At 44.3% G+C, this 18,279-nt stretch overlaps 1 protein-coding gene across 2 annotated transcripts in view; it reads left to right on the top strand.

The window, feature by feature from the left end:
• CLIP2 (CAP-Gly domain containing linker protein 2) overlaps positions 1-18,279 on the top strand; it is a 122,300-nt gene that overhangs the window by 90,688 nt on the left and 13,333 nt on the right. The window contains exons 8-14 of one of the 2 annotated variants that reach the window (XM_073315253.2): positions 6-66; positions 6,979-7,083; positions 9,023-9,967; positions 13,506-13,563; positions 15,262-15,345; positions 15,890-16,046; positions 16,655-16,814. In XM_073315253.2, the coding sequence (XP_073171354.1) occupies positions 6-66; positions 6,979-7,083; positions 9,023-9,967; positions 13,506-13,563; positions 15,262-15,345; positions 15,890-16,046; positions 16,655-16,814 (1,570 nt within the window). The remainder of the gene's footprint in view (positions 1-5; positions 67-6,978; positions 7,084-9,022; positions 9,968-13,505; positions 13,564-15,261; positions 15,346-15,889; positions 16,047-16,654; positions 16,815-18,279) is intronic. The other variant, XM_073315254.2, reaches the window with a different exon arrangement.

The raw sequence follows: 18,279 nt of genomic DNA, 5'->3' as shown, positions 1-18,279 counted from the left end.
TACAGGAAAGTAGAGGACTTGCAGTTCCGAGTGGAGGAAGAATCCATTACCAAGGGGGATCTGGAGGTAATTTGCAGCACACTTGTTGTAGTGTATTGTCTGCAATTGCATTTGAAACTTTCCTTTAACAATTTCTGCTGCCTTTTGCCCAGCTCTGGGACCAGGATGTGTTAGTCATTGCTGTGCAGGGCTGATAGATTACTTATTACAGAAAAAGAAAAGGAGTACTTGTGGCACCTTAAAGACTAACCAATTTATTTGAGCATGAGCTTTCGTGAGCTACAGCTCACTTCATCGGATGCATACCGTGGAAACTGCAGCAGACTTTATATACACACAGAGAATATGAAACAATACCTCCTCCCACCCCACTGTCCTGCTGGTAATAGCTTATCTAAAGTGATCATCAAGTTGGGCCATTTCCAGCATAAATCCAGGTTTTCTCACCCTCCACCCCCCCACACACAAATTCACTCTCCTGCTGGTAATAGCCCATCCAAAGTGACAACTCTCTACACAATGTGCATGATAATCAAGTCGGGCCATTTCCTGCACAAATCCAGGTTCTCTCACCCCCTCACCCCCCTCCCAAAAACCACACACACAAGCTCACTATCCTGCTGGTAATAGCTCATCCAAAGTGACCACTCTCCCCACAATGTGCATGGTAATCAAGGTGGGCCATGTCCAGCACAAATGCTTCAGCAATCAGTAGTTCAGCAGTAAATCGATACAAGGCCAGAGAAGGCTGAGAAGGAAAATCCTTGAACTAGGCAGGTCCTGGGGTGCCATGTGTTTTTCTGGACATTAGAGACACAGAATTGTGTTGACCACCCTTAAGAATAAATCTCTGCTTTTTAATGGGAGGAGAAGGCAGAGCAGCAGACGGGGGAGGGGGGGGGTGTTGGAAAGGCGCAAATCAATACTGTGCGGAGCGCTTTGCTAAAGCTTTTCTAGTGCAGTGAGCCGTGCCTACAGGACCCCTCAGTTCTGGGTTTAAAACCAGCCCGGGGATAATTGCAATGGAACAAGGCTTTTGGAAGGTGTGTTTTTCATTTTCACAAGATGACAGACTGTCGAAGGCAAAGTGCCTCAGTGATATTTGGTTCCTGGACATTATTAAATGATGTAGTGCTGGGTTATTCTGCAGATGAAGCCACTGCGAGTAAGAAAAATAAAACAGAGCTTGCTGATTGTACAGGATGTGGTTTTTATCTTGTACACACACATACCCCTGTGTGCTCCCTTTCAGTGTCAAGCTTTTCCATCTGTGCCTGGCAGAAATCACCTCTCGGAGCAACAGGGTAATTCATTCACTACAGTTTACTCAGCCTTTGGTCTCTCTCCTGAGAATGACCCCTTGGGATAGGTCTTCACTGCGGAGTTAACTTGGGCTTTTACTCAAGTGTTGCTCCTACCCTTCCACCCCATCATTTACACATCAGACCCTCTCACCCAAGTTTAGTGCTGTCAGCCCAGGCTACCTAGCCCAGCTGGGGTGATAGGCTAAAGCCCTAATGGGGTTTTCACTCAGGCTGGTAACCCACCAGTTCCTTCCCACAATTTCCCTGAGCGCCCAGAAGGACAGATGAGTTCCCCCACAATTCACTGGGACAGAGTCATGGAGTGGCACAAAGAACCATGGGATGGGCCCCCAGAAGTCCTAAGGACACGTGTGGTGATGTTCAGTGCCAGTGAGGGCAAGATAACTCAGGCAGGGCTTCGCAGTGGGGCTGCTCGCACCCGAGCTGAGAGGTGCTGATCATCTGAGCTAATAATTCTGCAGTGAAGACAGACCCTAAGGGACTGAATGTGATGGTGGTTGAGATTTTCAAAAGCACCTAAATGACTTAAACAACAGCCCCATTGAAAGTCAATAAGACTTGCGCTCCTTGATCAAGTAGGGGCTTTTGGACATTCTAGCCAGAGGGCTTTTTTGTTCGGTGAACATGTGTTCCCTAGGAATTGTGCTGAAACCCATAGCTCGTTTCATGGAAAGCCACCCTAGAGCCATCCAGTAGTTACTACTTTCAGTCACTACTGTCCTTGTTCAGCTTTGGACGAGCCAGCTGGGGTAAATCTACACTGCAATTGGACACTCGCGGCTGGCCCAGGCCCGCGGGGCTCAGGCCTTGCAGGGCAGCCGAATTCCAGTGTAACTGTTCAGACTGGGGCTGCAGCCCAAGGTCTGGGATCTTCCCACCTTGCAGGGTCCGAGAGTCTGGGCTCCAGCCTGAGCCCGGATGCCTACGCTGCACTTAAACAGCCCCTTAGCTCTAGCCTGGGGAGCCCAGGTTAGCTGGCACGGGCCAGCCTCGGGTTTTGAATGGCAGTGAGACATACCCCCTAGAGGCAAAAAGCCCATTGTCACTTGCCCCACCCCAACTTTTCTACATCCCTTGCCCTGCTGACTGTCTTTCGGGAGCTGTGATTGCAACATTTATCCTTCAGGAAGTGCCAGCGTTCGTTCTTCATTAAAAGGCTGTTTCCAGGTCCTTCCACATTGTACAATCAAGCAATGGGAGGCTCTATGGTTGCAAAATGCCGTCATCTCCCCGTGGAGCCCAAGAGCATCGTCTTAATGATGTCTTCTTAATGGTGTCTTGTTCTCTGGGCTTGGGGAGGAATTAACCTGAAATTCAGGTTAATTCCTCCCCAACTCAGAGTCTCTGCTGCCCAAGCAGGCCGAAGCTCTAGACTCCATGCCTATGGGGTGTACGTAACAGCAGTGTTGGGTTTTTAAATAGAGCCTGACCCACCCCAAATGCTGAGACGCTCAGTGATGTAGGTGGCGCTGATGGCATCTGTGTAGGTCATTTTTATAAAACAGACTATGTGCTTACAGCTAGCCGCGTTCTAGCACAGAGGTGACATTCCAGCCCATCCCTTTGTGAGAGGATCGCTGCGTCCACATACTGCAGCATCCCTCTCTGCAAACGAGCAAGCCTAGCACTTTCTTGAACGTTCATTCAACTGGACTATCCAGTCGCTGGGCTTTTTATTCAAGGATGTGAGCAAGTCAGATGCTTTATGGGGGCAGGGGGGGCCTAGCACAAAAAGTGCTTTATCAAGGAGGGTGACAGGACCAAGTGCAGCTCTGTGCAGGTTAGAGATGTTTTTTTGGCCACCTGTAGTCTGTGACTGCAATTTTAGCAGCTATAAAAGCTGCAGGGCTGTCTAGCTAGATCTCATTTGTGCAGGGAGGACAGGGACCTCCAGAACAATTTAATTAGATTTTCTCCATTTATATGCTTCTGCATGCTAGAGATGAGAGGGCTGATGTCATAAGTAACAAACAATAGCAAGTACAGTGTGTGTGGACTATAGGAATACTGTAAACCAGATTGTCATACGGTGCATGCCAGTCATCCCCACTGAAGAATCAAAGGACTGGAAGGGACCTCAAGAGGTCATCTAGTCCAGTCCCCTGGACTCATAGCAGGACTAAGTGTTATCTAGACCATCCCTGACAGATGTTTGTCTAACCTGCTCTTAAAAATCTGCAGTGATAGAGATTGCACAACCTCCCTGGGCAATTTATTCCAGTGCTTAACCACCCTGACAGTTAGGAAGTTTTTCCTAATGTCCAACCTAAGGCACTCTTGCTGCAATTTAAGCCCATTGCTTCTTGTCCTATCCTCAGAGGGTAAGCACCTCTTCCTTGTAACAACCTTTTATGTACTTGAAAACTGTTATCATGTCCTCTCTGTCTTCTCTTCTCCAGACTAAACAAACCCAATTTTTTCAATCTTCCCTCATAGATCATGTTTTCTAGACTTTTAATCATTTTTGAAGAGAAGGATGCTTTCTATTCATCATCTTCTCATTTTGTTCCTCCAGAACTCTTACCCCAGTGTATTTCAGTGGAGTCTAGAGGTCTCTGCCCAAATATTAGTAGGCATAAAGACAGGAGCAAGCCACAAAGCTCATATCCAGCTTTGGAATTGTCTAAAATTTGGAGATATTTGGATCTGTGATTTTTGTTCCCTGATGGATGTAGGGACAATCTGTGAACTTTGGCTCAAAACATCTCACAAAATGCAGTGTGACTTAGATCCAGGCCCATCTCTAGCAGCATGATGTTGCTATAGCTTTTATCCTTTAGAATATGGGAGGTAAATGCAAGAAAGAGCTAAAGCCTATTTATAATAGATGATCTTGTAATAGTAAATCTTAAAATCCTTAAGAGAGACTGTTGCGATCATCTGCTGGAATTCATGAGATACATCATGTATTTTAGTAAGAAATTAGCTATTCGTATAGCTCATAATGTGTGGGTAGTAATTAGGGTTAAAATTGGACCTGAGCCATAACGTTTGGATCTGAATTTCCTCAAATTTTGGGGTTGAGTGGGTCTCAGAATTTGGTCTGGTCTAATTAGGGCTGGATGAAAGGGTTTGTATAAAGTAAAAGATGACATGTCAGTTTATCTTAATGTTAAAAAAACCCATATTTGAGGTCTGGAAATGTTCATTTAACTTCTCCTCTGTTTTTCATTTCCGTATGCCTGTGGTCTTCCAGGGTTTTGACGAACAGCAGGATGACTGGAATGCTAAGGGAAGCTGCTCTGTGATATTTCCAGTGTCAGGAATCTTGCGAGATTCCTGGACTAGTTGTGAAATGGATCAGTAAAAGATCCCACCTTTGGAGCGCTTATATTTGACCCTTTGGAGAACAGAAGTGGGTGGTAAATTACTACCATTGAAAAGATTCTGAATGGCTAGTTGAGATAATTTTGTGAGTCCATATAGCTGAAGGTTCAGTCAAAGACATCAGGCTAGCTGTTACCATTGTAAATTCATAGTAATGCCATTGAAGTTAATGGAATAATTCAGGTTAACGGCACTGTAAGTGAAATCAGAACCTGGTCTAGCTCTTAGGAAAGGCATCTTTGAGCTATGTGGAGATTGGGGGGAAAATCCCCACTCAACAAGAAGGCAAATTTCCCCCTTTTCCTTTATCCAGCTCATGTCTGTGCTTCACTAAGGTTCTTTGGCAAGCCTGGCAATGTTTGGAGACGTCTTTAAGAGACGTTGTTTGTCTTCTCCACCTGGAGTCAAACAGGACTGATAAAACTTGAAGTGTCCTGAATATATCCCCCACAACACACCTTTCAAGATCCATTGGTCCTACACATGCCTGTTACAACCTGTGGTGAACCTCATCCAGTGCATCAAGTGCCCCAGCAAACTAGACAATGACTACACTCTCAAATGAGCTCACACAGAAAAGTAATAAGACAAAAATACCCTATCCCCAGGGGGTGAACAGTCACTCCATAGCTGACCTCTCAGGCCTCGTCCTCAAAAGAAACCTGCACAACACCTTCAAAAGACGAGCCTACAAGCTTAAATTCATAACTCTGCTAGACACCAAAAATCCTCGACTCAGTAGAGACACTGGTTTTATGTCTCATGACAACAATCTATGACCTACTAGCTCTCCTTTGTTGTGTGACTGCAAAGGTGCTACGTGCCTGCTTCATTTTGAACGGTTCCTTGCAATGTGTTAACTCCTTATACGAAATAGTTGGTTGCACCTTGTGTTTAGCTGCGGCACTGTGAGTACCTTTCCCAGACCTGAGGAAGAGCTCTGTGGAACTGGAAAGCGTGTCTCTTTCACCAGCAGCAGTTGGTCCAATAAACTATATTACCTCACCCATCTTGTCTTTCTCATATCCTGGGGCCAACATGGCTACAATAATATTGCATGTACCTGACAGTCTTAATTTTCACCATATTTGATCTGATATTTAATAATATTTTCCAGACTTTAAAAGAAAACAGATGGGTGCAAACTTAAATTTTCTCCATTCACAGAAAAGGAGCCAAAGCTCATTCATTCTTTTCCATCTCAGATCAGGTTGTAAAGAAAAAAAATTTCAAATGAATTCAGGCTTGGGAATGGGGGAAAAAAATAATGAAGTGGCAAGTGAAGGGCAGAAAATTGCCTAGAACAACTTAAGTAACCGTATAGTCCTTGTCATGCTGTGGTCTTGGTGGATCAACTTTGTATTCAATAGAAAATAGTTTTGAAAGTTAAAAATTTGAAAGCCAGAGTTTGCACGTTGATTCCCCCCCCCTTCTTCACAGGGAATTTACATTATATCAGTGGCCAATACTGATGTGCTTAAATAATAATTTTGCTACCAATAGAGGAATGTTATCTAGTTGTTAGGGCAAGGGACATTGAATCAAGACTTCTGGATTCTAATCCTGGCTCACCCACTGAACTTGAGCAAAAAAAAAAAACAACTCTGTGCCTCAGTTTACCCAAGTAAACTGAGGCATGGAGGGTGGTTGTGAGACTCAAAATTTGAAAATCACTTTGAAATCCTTAGCTATAGATGCTGTACAAATGCAAAGTACTCAATTATACCACTTTTTTCTACTTAAATTTCCTTCATTGCTTTAAGTGATGTATATTTTCTGGTATTGTCACTACACTGTGCACAGTGAAACCTGCTTGTAGTCAACTACGTCATAGTTGAAACTCTCTCTTTATTGCAAAAGGCAACTCTGCCAGTAGGCAGCCTCCAACTGTCCACATTGTCTACGGTGAATGGTCTTTAATTGGTGCATAGACCTTGTACTGACTCACATTGCGCTGGGGTGGATTTCTTCTGTTGTGAAGTGTTCTCACTATGGCCCCCATGCAGGAAAGCACATAAGCACCTGCTTAAGTCTCATTGCCTTTAGTGGAACTTAAGCACCCTTCTTGAATAGGGATGCTTTGCTAAAATGGGCCCTATAAGAGGAGTCCACTGTATCTTAAATAGCCACCCTGAGGACCATGTAAAATCCCTTAGTAACCTATTTCTGTTTGGATGAATTTTCCTGCCTGTTGAGACCTTTATTCTCCTCCGTTGTGAACTGCCTTTCCTTGTCTTGTACACGGAACATGATGTTGCAGCCTTTTCTCTCTGTTTTCTGCTCTCTCCCCTGTTGTTGTTGTTTTTTCTTCCCTGTGTGTGACCAGACTCAGACGCAGTTGGAGCATGCCCGCATACGGGAGCTCGAGCAGAGCCTGCTGTTTGAGAAGGCACAGGCTGAAAAACTCCTCAGAGAATTAGAGGACACCAGGGTAATCCCAACCCCACTTTCCCTGCCGGCAGACCAGTGTGCTTGTCAGCTGCATTGATGCCAACAATGCCTTGTTTGGGATTTTGTTGTTTGGTTTGAGTTTGGGCGTCCATGGTTTGCGTTTTGTTTACTTTATTTGCACTCCCTTTCTGGAAATAGTAGCACCATATGATTTTGCCTTTGCTTCTTGTGTGGTGACTCGTTTTTCCGACATGCGTTTGCTTCTCAACCCCATGACGCCATTTGACATGAGCGCTTCACAACTCACCATTCGATTAACACCGCCAGATAAATAACAATGATTAAACCTTGCACGGTTCATTTTGCTTCCGGGGTCCCTTTAAACTACGGTAGGAAATAAGTGTGACAATCAATGTTGCAAACATCCTTCCTTCTATTGTGGATGCTGCAATTTGAGATAGAAGATAAGGCTGGAGAGTCTAAATGGAACTGCTCCTAAGTCGTAGCACTATAGCTCTGGTCACTTGGGTTAGTTAGGCTGTAGGATTCAGGAAGGGCTGTCTAGAGGAGCAATACATCACGGCTTTAAGGAGCCTTGTTTGGGGCAGGTGAGGAGAAGGTTTTTCTTGAAGGTGTTACATGGTGGGGAGAGCAGTTGATTTTTAAAAAGACAAGCAAACTGTCAGGACTGTGATGTGGCCAGAGGAGAGATAATCAGGCCTAGTGGTCAGAGCCAGAGTCCAAGCCAGGGGTCAGAGTGGGGATCAGAACCTGGGGATCATGCCCAAGTCAGATCCAGTGCAGCTGCCAGTCAGGAGATCTCCCAGTTGCTTGAACAACTTCCCTGTGCCGCCTTCTGGCTTAAATAGTATGGTGGGGCTGATCATCATCTCCAGCCATGAGCCTCGTGGGCGGGGCCGCTGGGAGAGGTCAGAGTTCTGCTAGCCCCTCACATCCAGGAGTTTTGGGTGGGCTGCCGAGTAGCGGCCAGGCTGTGAGGACTGCATGGGAGCTTGTAGAGATCACCCAAAAGGCCAGGCTGGAGTCTTCCAAACTGGTGAAAGGGGTTTGAGCACCCCATTCCCATTAAAAATGAGTGGGCGTCAGGCATCCAGCTCCCTTAGGCAGCTTTGAAAAATTTCAGCCGAAACAAATAAATAGAATGGATCAGTTATGTTTTGGTGCTAAAGGAGTAAATGTTGTAGATTTGCTTGTTTGTTTGTTTGTTTTTACATTTCCTCTTATCAGGTCTGTTGTTCTGTACCCAAAGGTGCCCACCTCCACCGTGATCAGCAATCAAATCAGGCCAGAAAGATTAAACTCAGACAGCTAAGAAGCTACTCAAACCCTGTCATGCAGTGTAACTCATAGCCAGCAGTTTATTCTCTTACATCTTCTAGCATTCTACCTTATTTTTACTTTGCTAATAAATTCTAACAAGACTCCATGCGTAAAATTTCTTTTCCTTTTACACCAGGGTAAACCATAAAGTTGTGAAGGTGCCAGAGGCTCTGAAGAGCTGAGCAATAAAAGGAAATGTTCATGATGTGTACAATCCTGATTTTAATATCCACCATATTCCTGAGTGTACAGTAGCATTTTCTATACATCACTTGGCAAGCAGCCCAGTTGAGAAATATAATGGGATTTCAGGACATTATTTTTAATAAACCCCTGTAACTTTTTAGTAGCTAATATTACAGCAGTTGTTTCAAAGAGACATGTTGTTTCTGATTCAAACCAATGGTTCAAATTGGAAGCATGCATTAAAACCAGCATAAAGGCCTTGATGCAAGAAAGTATTGTTAATTACCCTGGTGGAAAAACTGTAATCGGATTGAGGATGTTGTTTTTCTTTTTAAACTGGCTAATGTGCTTGGGATTTGACTGTCTCTGGAACACGTCTACTAAAGAGAAGCAGACAGCAAGGAAAGGTGAGAACTTACTTTGTGTCCTTTTTTTTTTTTTTATTGTTTCAGTTAACTACGGTAGCAGAGAAGTCTAGAATCCTTCAGCTGGAGGAAGAGCTGAGTGTCAGGCGTGGTGAAGTGGAGGAGTTGAGACAATGCCTAAGGAACTCCCACCAGGCAGAGACCCCTGAGCACAATCTTGGTCTGCAGTCAGAGGCGCTTCGACTGCGAGACCAGCTGCTGTCTGCCAGCAAGGAGCACCAAAAAGAGAGCAGCCAGCTAAAGGAGAAGTACGAAAAGACCCTGAAGAAGTATCAACAGGAGATAGAGAAGCTGAAAGCCGTCAATGAAAAATACTCCCAGGAAATCGTTGACCTGAAACACAAAGTTCAACAAGCCACCAATGAGAACATGGGACTGATGGACAACTGGAAGTCTAAGCTGGACACCTTGGCTTCTGACCATCAGAAATCTCTGGAAGACCTCAAAGCCACCCTGAACACAGGCCCTGATACCCAGCACAAGGAGATAGTAGAACTGAAGGCCGTGGTAGAGAGCATAAAGATGGAGCACCAGCTTGAACTGGAGAACCTTAAAGCTAAGCACGATATTGAGACTGCTGTTCACATAAAGGAGAAAGAAAGTCTGAAGCTGAAGCTGCAGGAGGCCAGCGACCAAGTGGAAGAAAGCAACAACAACTGGAAAACGCAACTGGAAACCAAAACAAACCAGCACCTTACAGAACTTCAGGACATGAAGGACAAGTGCCGAGATGCCGAACTGAGAGTGCATGAACTGGAGAAGCTACACAGTGAATATAAAGATCAGGCTCAAGCAATAGCTTTCTTGAAAGAGCAGATTTCTCTGGCTGAGAAGAAGATGTTGGACTATGAGACACTACAGAAAACAGAAGCCCAGAGTAAACAGGAGATCCAAAGATTGCAGGAAAAAGTGCTTGTCTTAGAGAACAAACTGCAGTCCATGGAGGCACTGCATCCTTCTCAGCATGCCAATGTATGGGTTTGGGCTATTCTATTTATATTGTTTTGTCCTTAGTATTCCTCATAAGGCTAACCTGAATTTTGCCCTGTAGTATAATTTGCTTGGGCTTCTTGGCTTTAAAGCCATCTGATTCTTCATCTTTTATCCATGTCTTTTATTGTTTTTCTGAGCAATCCAATCGCATTACTGGGTGGGCCCACGAGTGGGGAGGAGGAGGACGCACTGGGTAAAGGACCTGCCTGCCTGCACTGGGTAAAGGACCCTGTTGTCTCCCTGCTCATGGAAGTGAGGGTACTTGTAACGACACCACTCTGTGTGGGTCGTTGGACTCGAAGGTGTATGCTGGCAGCCGGGGGTAGCTAGTGCAGAGGCTCTTCATGTACTTCATGCATGTGTCGCCACTATGGAAGGACTAAACAGTCATGGGAGAGAGGCAAAGACAGAACCGGTATGAGATTAGGATGTAGCCTGACCTAGGACTTCACCTGAAGGCATCCTTCATTCAGTGGAAGTCAGTAGGAGCCATAAGGGAGGAAGGCTGCTGTGTGGTTAAGCCAGGGGACTGGTAATTGGGACATGATGGGTCTATCCAGGCTCTGCCACTGACCTGCTGTACGATGTTGGGAAAGAGAACTTCATTTCTGTCTTTCAATTCCCTCATCACTGATGGAAAGTCCCTATCTAGCAGGGTGTTTAGAAGGCAAGGTTATAACGGAACAGCTGATGGGGATGGTCTCACAATGGGGAGGGGGGAGAGGGGTGGGAGTCTGCCAATCAAGGCACTAGTCACACATGATGAAATGTCTGACTTCAAGGTGATTCATCCACATCTTAGTGCTGATTGGAGGACAGGCAGTAACTATCATAACCATGGAGGGATCTGTTTCTTCTGAGCTTATTATAGGTTTCTCTAGCCCACCAGCCTTGTTATTCTGATGCCCTGTTGTCTGTCACGTGGTACCCTCCCATCTTTATGAGATGATATAAGGACAAAGGATCGGTCTGTGACTTATTCACACAACTTTTGCTAGGTGATAGAAAAATCACTGCAAAGTCTCTGTGTGTTTGGAGCCTCTGCCCGTACTTGCACTTTGTACAAGAAGCTAGATAAAAAGAATATTCCAACAAGAGAGAGTTCCTGTCCCAGTCGGGTACAGACAACCAAAAGCAAGCCTTGGAATATACATTGTTTGCTTGAGAATAGGTATTTGAAAGGTACCCCACTGCTCCAAATTAAGGCCCCAATCCTGCAAACATTTACTATGTGCTTAATATTAACTACCATGAGTAGTCCCATCAGTTGCATGATAGTAAAATTAAGCAGCTGCATGTGTATTGTTAGGCTGAAGCTTAATACTAGTAAAATAGCATGTGCATTGTGCGTGAAAGGAGGGAAAGAAACAAAAAAGAGGAGGAAGAATCTTAAGCATTAATAATGGTGTTGGAAGGGTTTTCCAGCATGCGTCCTCTCTCTTAGCTAGGCATGAAAGCTACAGAGCAAGGGCTCCAGCACTCAGAAAATATACTGTGAGTTCGTTAATAGAAAACTCTAGTGTAACAGCAAAGAGTTGCTGTCTACATCCAATCCTAACTCCAAAGAAGAGTAAAGAAAAAGAAAGAACCGAAGGTCCAATCCAGAACCCATTAAAGTCAATTGAAAGACTCCCATTGACTTTATTGGGCATTCGATTGGGCCTAACGTGTCTTGAAAGAACTAACAGCCAGAGAGAAAGCAATCATATTGACCCTCTGATGCAAATTAAGGCCAAGAAAATGCAGCTTGCTGCTGGAATGAATGCATGGACAAAAGCAAGAGAGTGTCATTGACACAGGGTAAATTCTATTTTTTTTTAAAATATCTTGGCTAATTTGACATAGCGTGAATTTTCCAAATATTTAAAAGAAACAAATGTATCTTATGACTCTGTAGACTGCTCCTTCCCCAGGCATTCAAACAGGTGCTTTATGTGTTTTGGTAAGTTGCAGTGAGATGACTTTTGTTACTAAGAGTCACACCAGAGGCAAGTATTGCATCCTCAGAATCTGCTTCTAATTCTGTGAAGTCACTGACCACAATCCACTAACTGGGTGAAGCCAATGGTACTTAAAAGTGCTTAAAGTTAAGCAGTGCTTAGATGCTTTGCTGTAACGAGGCCTGGGCTATAACTAATCAGTGTGGTTGTCCCTTAAGGCCAGGAGTCTAGTGACGGTAGTTAAGTAGTAAGGGAACAATAGCGTGCATTCACTTAAGTGACCCCTAGACAGGTAGAATGTGGCGTCCCCTGAGGAAAGAGGAAAAAAGCCAAGTGACTGGATTCCACTCCACGGTGGCCAATGCCTTGGGAGAGCAAGCTGTAGGTGTGATTGGAGCAAAACCAGTACCATAGCGCCAAGCCGGCCGAGTGCACAGAGACCTGCAGCTCATCTTTGAGCCTGTTGACTGTTGTTGTTGCCCTTCATACGGGAGTCGAGCTTTGTTTGGTTTGATGCCACTTATGTTCTCCTAGAACTGCTGTCGTTTTCAAACAGTCTCCGCTCCCTTGCTACGGGTTGCAACAACATTTGTCATGATGATACCTGTGGCATTAATAGCTATGCCACGCGCTTCTTTTATAAACGTGGCCTCCACACATCCCCCTGTATAAGTGAAAGGTCCTAGGTGGGTCTGCATTGCTCCCAGGTAAGCGAGTTGTTAATTGAACTAAAATTTCCATGTGATAAAAATAAGTCTGAAATTATCCGTGAAGAAGGAAAAGCACTGAGACTGCAGTTCAGAAAAGCACTTAAGCATGCGCTGCAGTATTACCCGGAATTTCAGCATGGGTTGAGTCATGGTTGTAAATCACAGTATTAATTCTGATGCCAGCTTAGAGAGAAACCAAAAGGCAAGACACACAGAAGGAGTTAAAAAGACTCCTAGGGCCATCCCTTGAAGGAGCCTGCTTTTCAGAAGGTGCTGAGGACCTGTTATCTGGCAGTCAGAGCTCTTTAAGGTGTCTCAAGCTGAGGCCTCAAAAACTGATGTACCCAAAATCCCTAGTCACTGATGAAAATGCTGAAAATGACTTCTTATCAGAGATGGTCCAAACCAAAACTCCAGATCACCCCTCCTATCCCTGAGCTTTGGGGCATATGGATCCAGAGTTTGCAGGTTGAGCCCATTCCTAATGATCCCTTTTTGCATACACTGAACTCCAACATTGTTGCATGAAAATGGAAACTGGGTCCTTACTTTGATCAATTATGGAATTCGGGCCTTCCATTAAGAGAATGCCAGCTGTACCCACCTCAGTGCTCAACTGTCTGAGTGACTTTTTTTTTAAATCACCTCTTTGATTTCCCTCTGAGAAGGATGTAAATCTGATTGGCAAAATATGAAGGCCAAAGGACATTGATGCCAGTTGTGTTCCTTATTGTGCCTGCTAGAGTTTTAAATTCACTGACTTTGCTTTGATTCTACAGAAGATTGATGGTAAAGAGTTAGTGGGCATTTTATATGTGTGTATATATTTGTGTGTGTGTGTATACATATATTTTACGTTTATTTCAGATGATTGAAACTAATGATATTTCAGAAGAGAAGATAAAGATGAAGCAGGCTATGGAAGGTAATGAATTTCACTGTCAGAGTGATTGATATGCCATGTCTTTCACTCTTCTGCTCTAGCTAGAAAGAGCTGGCTGAAAAGGGCTTGGGAAGTTTATGGGGGAGGGATAGCTTAGTGGTTTGAGCATTGGCCTCCTAAACCCAGGGTTGTGAGTTCAATCTTTGAGGGGGCCATTTAGGGATCTGGGGCTAAAATTGGGGATTGGTCCTGCTTGAGCAGCGGGTTGGACTAGATGACCTCCTGAGATCCCTTCCAACCCTGATATTCTATGATTCTATGTCATCTTTGTGCTTTTGTGTAGGTTGCACTGGTTGTCTGGCTTTTTCACCTGTGTGGCTGGCATGCCTGCCTGAGCAAATACAGTGGAGGACTCTTATTCCAAAATCTTCCTCCCACACCTACAATATGGGCCAGAACCTCGGCTGGTGAAAGTGGGCATTGATCCATTGGCTTCAGTAGAGTTGCACTGATTTTGCAGCAACTGAAACTGGACCATAGAATAAAAATCACTCCCATCAGAGGGTGGCTAACAGGAATGACACGCTGCATGTTGCAACTGGCTAGAAGAATTTGGAGTTTTCCCTCTACCTTGCTATAAATCAGATATGAGCCTGAAATGAAACCCCAGATCTAGACACACAAACTTTGGATAAGGTTTGATTCAGAGCTGAGTTTCACTGGGGTTTCCATCTCTGTAATAAACCAAACCATAGCTCTGGATCTGAAAAACTCCAGAGTCTGGAAAAATTTTGGTCTGGATCCATGCTTTGTGGCTCTGGCCCATTTCTGCTGTGTGGATCTCATCCCTGTTTGAACTTGCATGGGTTTGAATTTCACCCCGTGTAAATGCCAATTAGTTCATGGAGTGTCTTTCGTTCACCTTTGGATTCAGACTAAAATACTTTCATGCTCTATTCCCTCCTGCCCACACACGCACAAGTTATCATTCTGCCTTCTCTCTCTCCCCCGCCCCCTTCTTTTCTCTGCCCTGCAAATGCCATGTGGGGGTGTATTTTATACCAGGTCAGATACTTGACTGATAGTTAAATAACTAGGGTAGGACTCAAGCACTAGTCCCTTTACTATTTGGTCCCTTTACTATGTCCAACAGCAACAGATCTTAAGATGGTCACTGAATCCATGTGTATTTGGCTTCTCTGAGTCTAAGCACTGAACAAAAAATGGATAAGGCGGATTAAAAAGCTGTCTCAGACTCAGGATGTTGCAGCACTTCAAATCTATGGCTTTGATTTGATTGTGTGAATGTGCTGACTCTACGCAACTTCTGACTTTGCTTTTTCCATCATCCCTGCCTTCCAGGGTAGCAGGTAACAAATGGAATTGCGTGGAAGGCTCCTTTCTGTTTGCTTTTTCATAATATTTCATTCTTCCTTTCTTCACTTGTCATCTGTTGTTTAAGCCCACCCTCTGATATGCTTCCTATCTGCGTGTCTCTGCTTCATTTAAGGTCAAATGGGGATGAGATGCTGTGAGACACAAACCAGCTGGTGCCACCCATCTCTGCCTCTCTTGAGAGGGTGGATACTGTGTATTTGCACCTAGTCATCTGTCTGGGCCACGGAACCCTAAATGTCTCCATACACCATTGGCCTTCACTGTGTGACCAGGCAAAGCAGTTGCCAAGGATGTAACCTCTCTCTCTCTCTCTCTCTCTCCCTCCTTTCCATTCACCTAAAGAACTGCAAGATAAGCTGAGTAAAAGAGATAAAGAGGTGTCCTCCCTCTCCTCCCAGACAGAAACTCTAAGGGCCCAAGTAAGTGGTAAGTTTCCCTAATCCAGTGCTGGTGGGAACTAGATAGTTTCATTGTGGCCTTTTTGTACCTCCACCATTACAAGAAGAATTTAGGATTTATACATTAAAGCAACCTAGTAATGTGTGTGCATAAACATGCAGTTGTCCATGTATAAGAGGATTGTGCTTAGCAAATGTTTGTTCTTGATGCAGTGGGCCCAATTCTACCCCAGAGAGATGCAAGTAAATCCCATTGAAGTTACTTGTATCTGGTAGGGAGAGAATTTGGCCCAATAATCTTAACAAATTGGGAAGCCAAAGGGGATGTAGAAATAAATGCAGCTGGGTTTATAATTTCTGGAATCTCTGCTTACACAGGGCTGGTGCTGCTGAGCATTTGCAACTCTCATGGACTCCAGTGGCAGCTGCAGATTACTTAACTAGACATAACTAACTAGGGGAAGCCACATGGTGCAAGGAATGGAAATGAAATTGAGAAATGAAGTCATCCAAAAAAGGAACGTAGGTAGGGCCTGGTAGACTTTTTTCCTCCCCTTTTATTCTTCCCTTAGCATTGGAAAATAAATGCAAAGCTGGAGAAAAGAAGGGAGATTCTCTGTTGAAGGAAAAGAAGCGGTTGGAAGCTGAACTGGAGACCTTGTCCAGGAAAACCCATGATGCTTCAGGCCAGCTAGTCCTGATTAGCCAGGAGCTACTCAAAAAGGAAAGGTTGGTCTTTTAGAAACTAACTAAAGAGGCTGCAGTGTTATGATCCTTAAGAAGGACCCAGGCATATGTAAGACACACTCTGAATTTGGCCCTATTCAGAGCATCGCTATTTAACGTACAAAAAAATACAAGTTGAATGATTGAAACCCATATTTCAACTTTCCCATCATCTGGGTTATTAGGATGTTGGGTGCCGGTTTAGTGCCTCAAGGGCTGAATTACCAAGAGCACTCAGCTCCCACCACTATCCCAGGTTTTCAACACACAGCTCAGCTCCCGCTGAGGCACTGAAATAAGTGGCCAGATTTAAAAAAAAATCAAATAAAAAAAAATCAGCACATTGGATGTAGAACTCTTTTGAAACTGTGTCCTACTGGTGGAGTCCAGCTGCAAAGGTGAGCTGAGTCCTGATGTGAATTTTTCCAATTTTGGGGGGGTTTGGACGCAAGGGTCCCAGTTTGGCCCCCTCTCTCAGACCACACCTTGTTAGATCTCCTCTTTCAAAGCTGAGAGAAGTTGCAAATCACACACACACACACCCACCCACCCCCCAAAAGACGACTGAATAAATTTTCCCCTTTGTGACGTTCTCCCCATCCCTCCCTCAGGAGCCTGAATGAGCTGCGAGCTTTGCTACTGGAAGCAAACCGTCACTCGCCCGGGCCAGAGCGGGACCTGAGCCGAGAAGTGCACAAAGCAGAATGGAGACTGAAAGAGCAGAAACTCAAAGACGACATCAAAGGCCTGAGAGAAAAGCTGATAGTTCTGGTGAGAGCAAGATGCCCCCATCCTTGCTGGTTGGCACAGGTGTCTGGGAGGGCGTCACCTAGCTCCTGGTCTTTGGAGGGTAAATGTGTGTGGCAGAACAGACAAACATGGGAAGGACTTTTCACAGCCTGGGGATTCTTTTGGTATCGTTGAATTTGCCCTAATTTTGTGAATTTTGCTGTCATTCAGCAAATTACACTGGGGCTTCCTTTGGTGTCTTGTGTATGTGAACCCAGTCTAAGAGGTGCTGGCTGACTGCAACTCCCACTGGGTGTGGTCCTGGGAGTTTCAGCGATCCCTCATCTCCGAGGGCAGGGCATGCAGAAAAACATAAGAACCTCAGTGTTCCAAACTGCCTGATGTTTTTCAAGTGCATTCATTTTTGCGTGCCCAATTTAAGACGCCCCAAATAGGCCTCAACTTCCAGGGGCAAGCATTCGTAATTCTCTGAAAATTGGGCCCCTGTGAAGTGTCTCAGATTGGGCACCCAATAATGGAGATGTTGGAAATGACTAGTCACTTTTGAACTTTTATCCAGATGGAGGCCTGGTTGCTAATGGAAAGTGCTGTCTGCTGATAGCAAATCCTTGCAAAATTGTCATGCTGGAAAGCAGGCACTGTCATTTTATTGTGAAATGACAAAATACAGATTATGACAATACGGAGCCTATGATCTTCCTTCACAGCCACACTGCTTTGTTCATAGTACGTTATATCTTTGACAGAGGAACCATCTCAAACTGTGTATGTCAGCTGGGGCATAGTTTAGCATGCACCTAGTAAGAGTAATCCTAAGTGATCTCAGTCCTTCGTCAATGTTTGCTGTCCCCTTTGTTTTAGAGCTGTGCCATACAGCTGTACTTACAGAGAGCTGTGCATTTATATTCATTTCACCCGGATTACCAACCCCAGATGTTAAAAAAAAAAAAAAAAAATCTTGAATCAAGCCCTGGAAAGTCGTGATTTTATTAAAAAAAAATGTTTTCAATTTGCCTTTTTTCTCTGAGCCTTTAGGATGCACCTGGGTCTTTTTTTCTTTTTCTTTTTTTCATCTTTTCTCTGCAGCTGTGATGGCTAGAAACTGATTTTTTTTTTAATGTTGAGTTTCTCATGTAATCACATGCCTCCGGAAGCTGGGGCTTTAAGAAAAACACCAAATACCATGAGACTCATAATAAAATTGTGAAAGTTATCTTGTTTTAACGGTGTAAAATGGCAGGCACGCTTACCATGCTGTATAAATAATATAATCTGCATAACAGAGGCCTCACATACCTACACTTATTTTCAAGGGATTGTTTAAAAAAAATCTTGGCAATGCTTCCTTTCCATCTCAAGCAATAGCTGGAGTCATTTTGTATTATATATTCGTTGCAAGACGTCAGATTTCCTAAAATAAAATAGTAGGAGAAGAATAGGAAGAAAATACAAAGTTGCTCGTTTCCCCCTGTTGTTTATTCCTCGA

Source organism: Lepidochelys kempii, chromosome 17 (genome assembly GCF_965140285.1).
Source record: "Lepidochelys kempii isolate rLepKem1 chromosome 17, rLepKem1.hap1, whole genome shotgun sequence".
NCBI lineage: Eukaryota > Metazoa > Chordata > Testudines > Cheloniidae > Lepidochelys > Lepidochelys kempii.
This window is presented reverse-complemented; position numbering and strand designations above follow the sequence as displayed.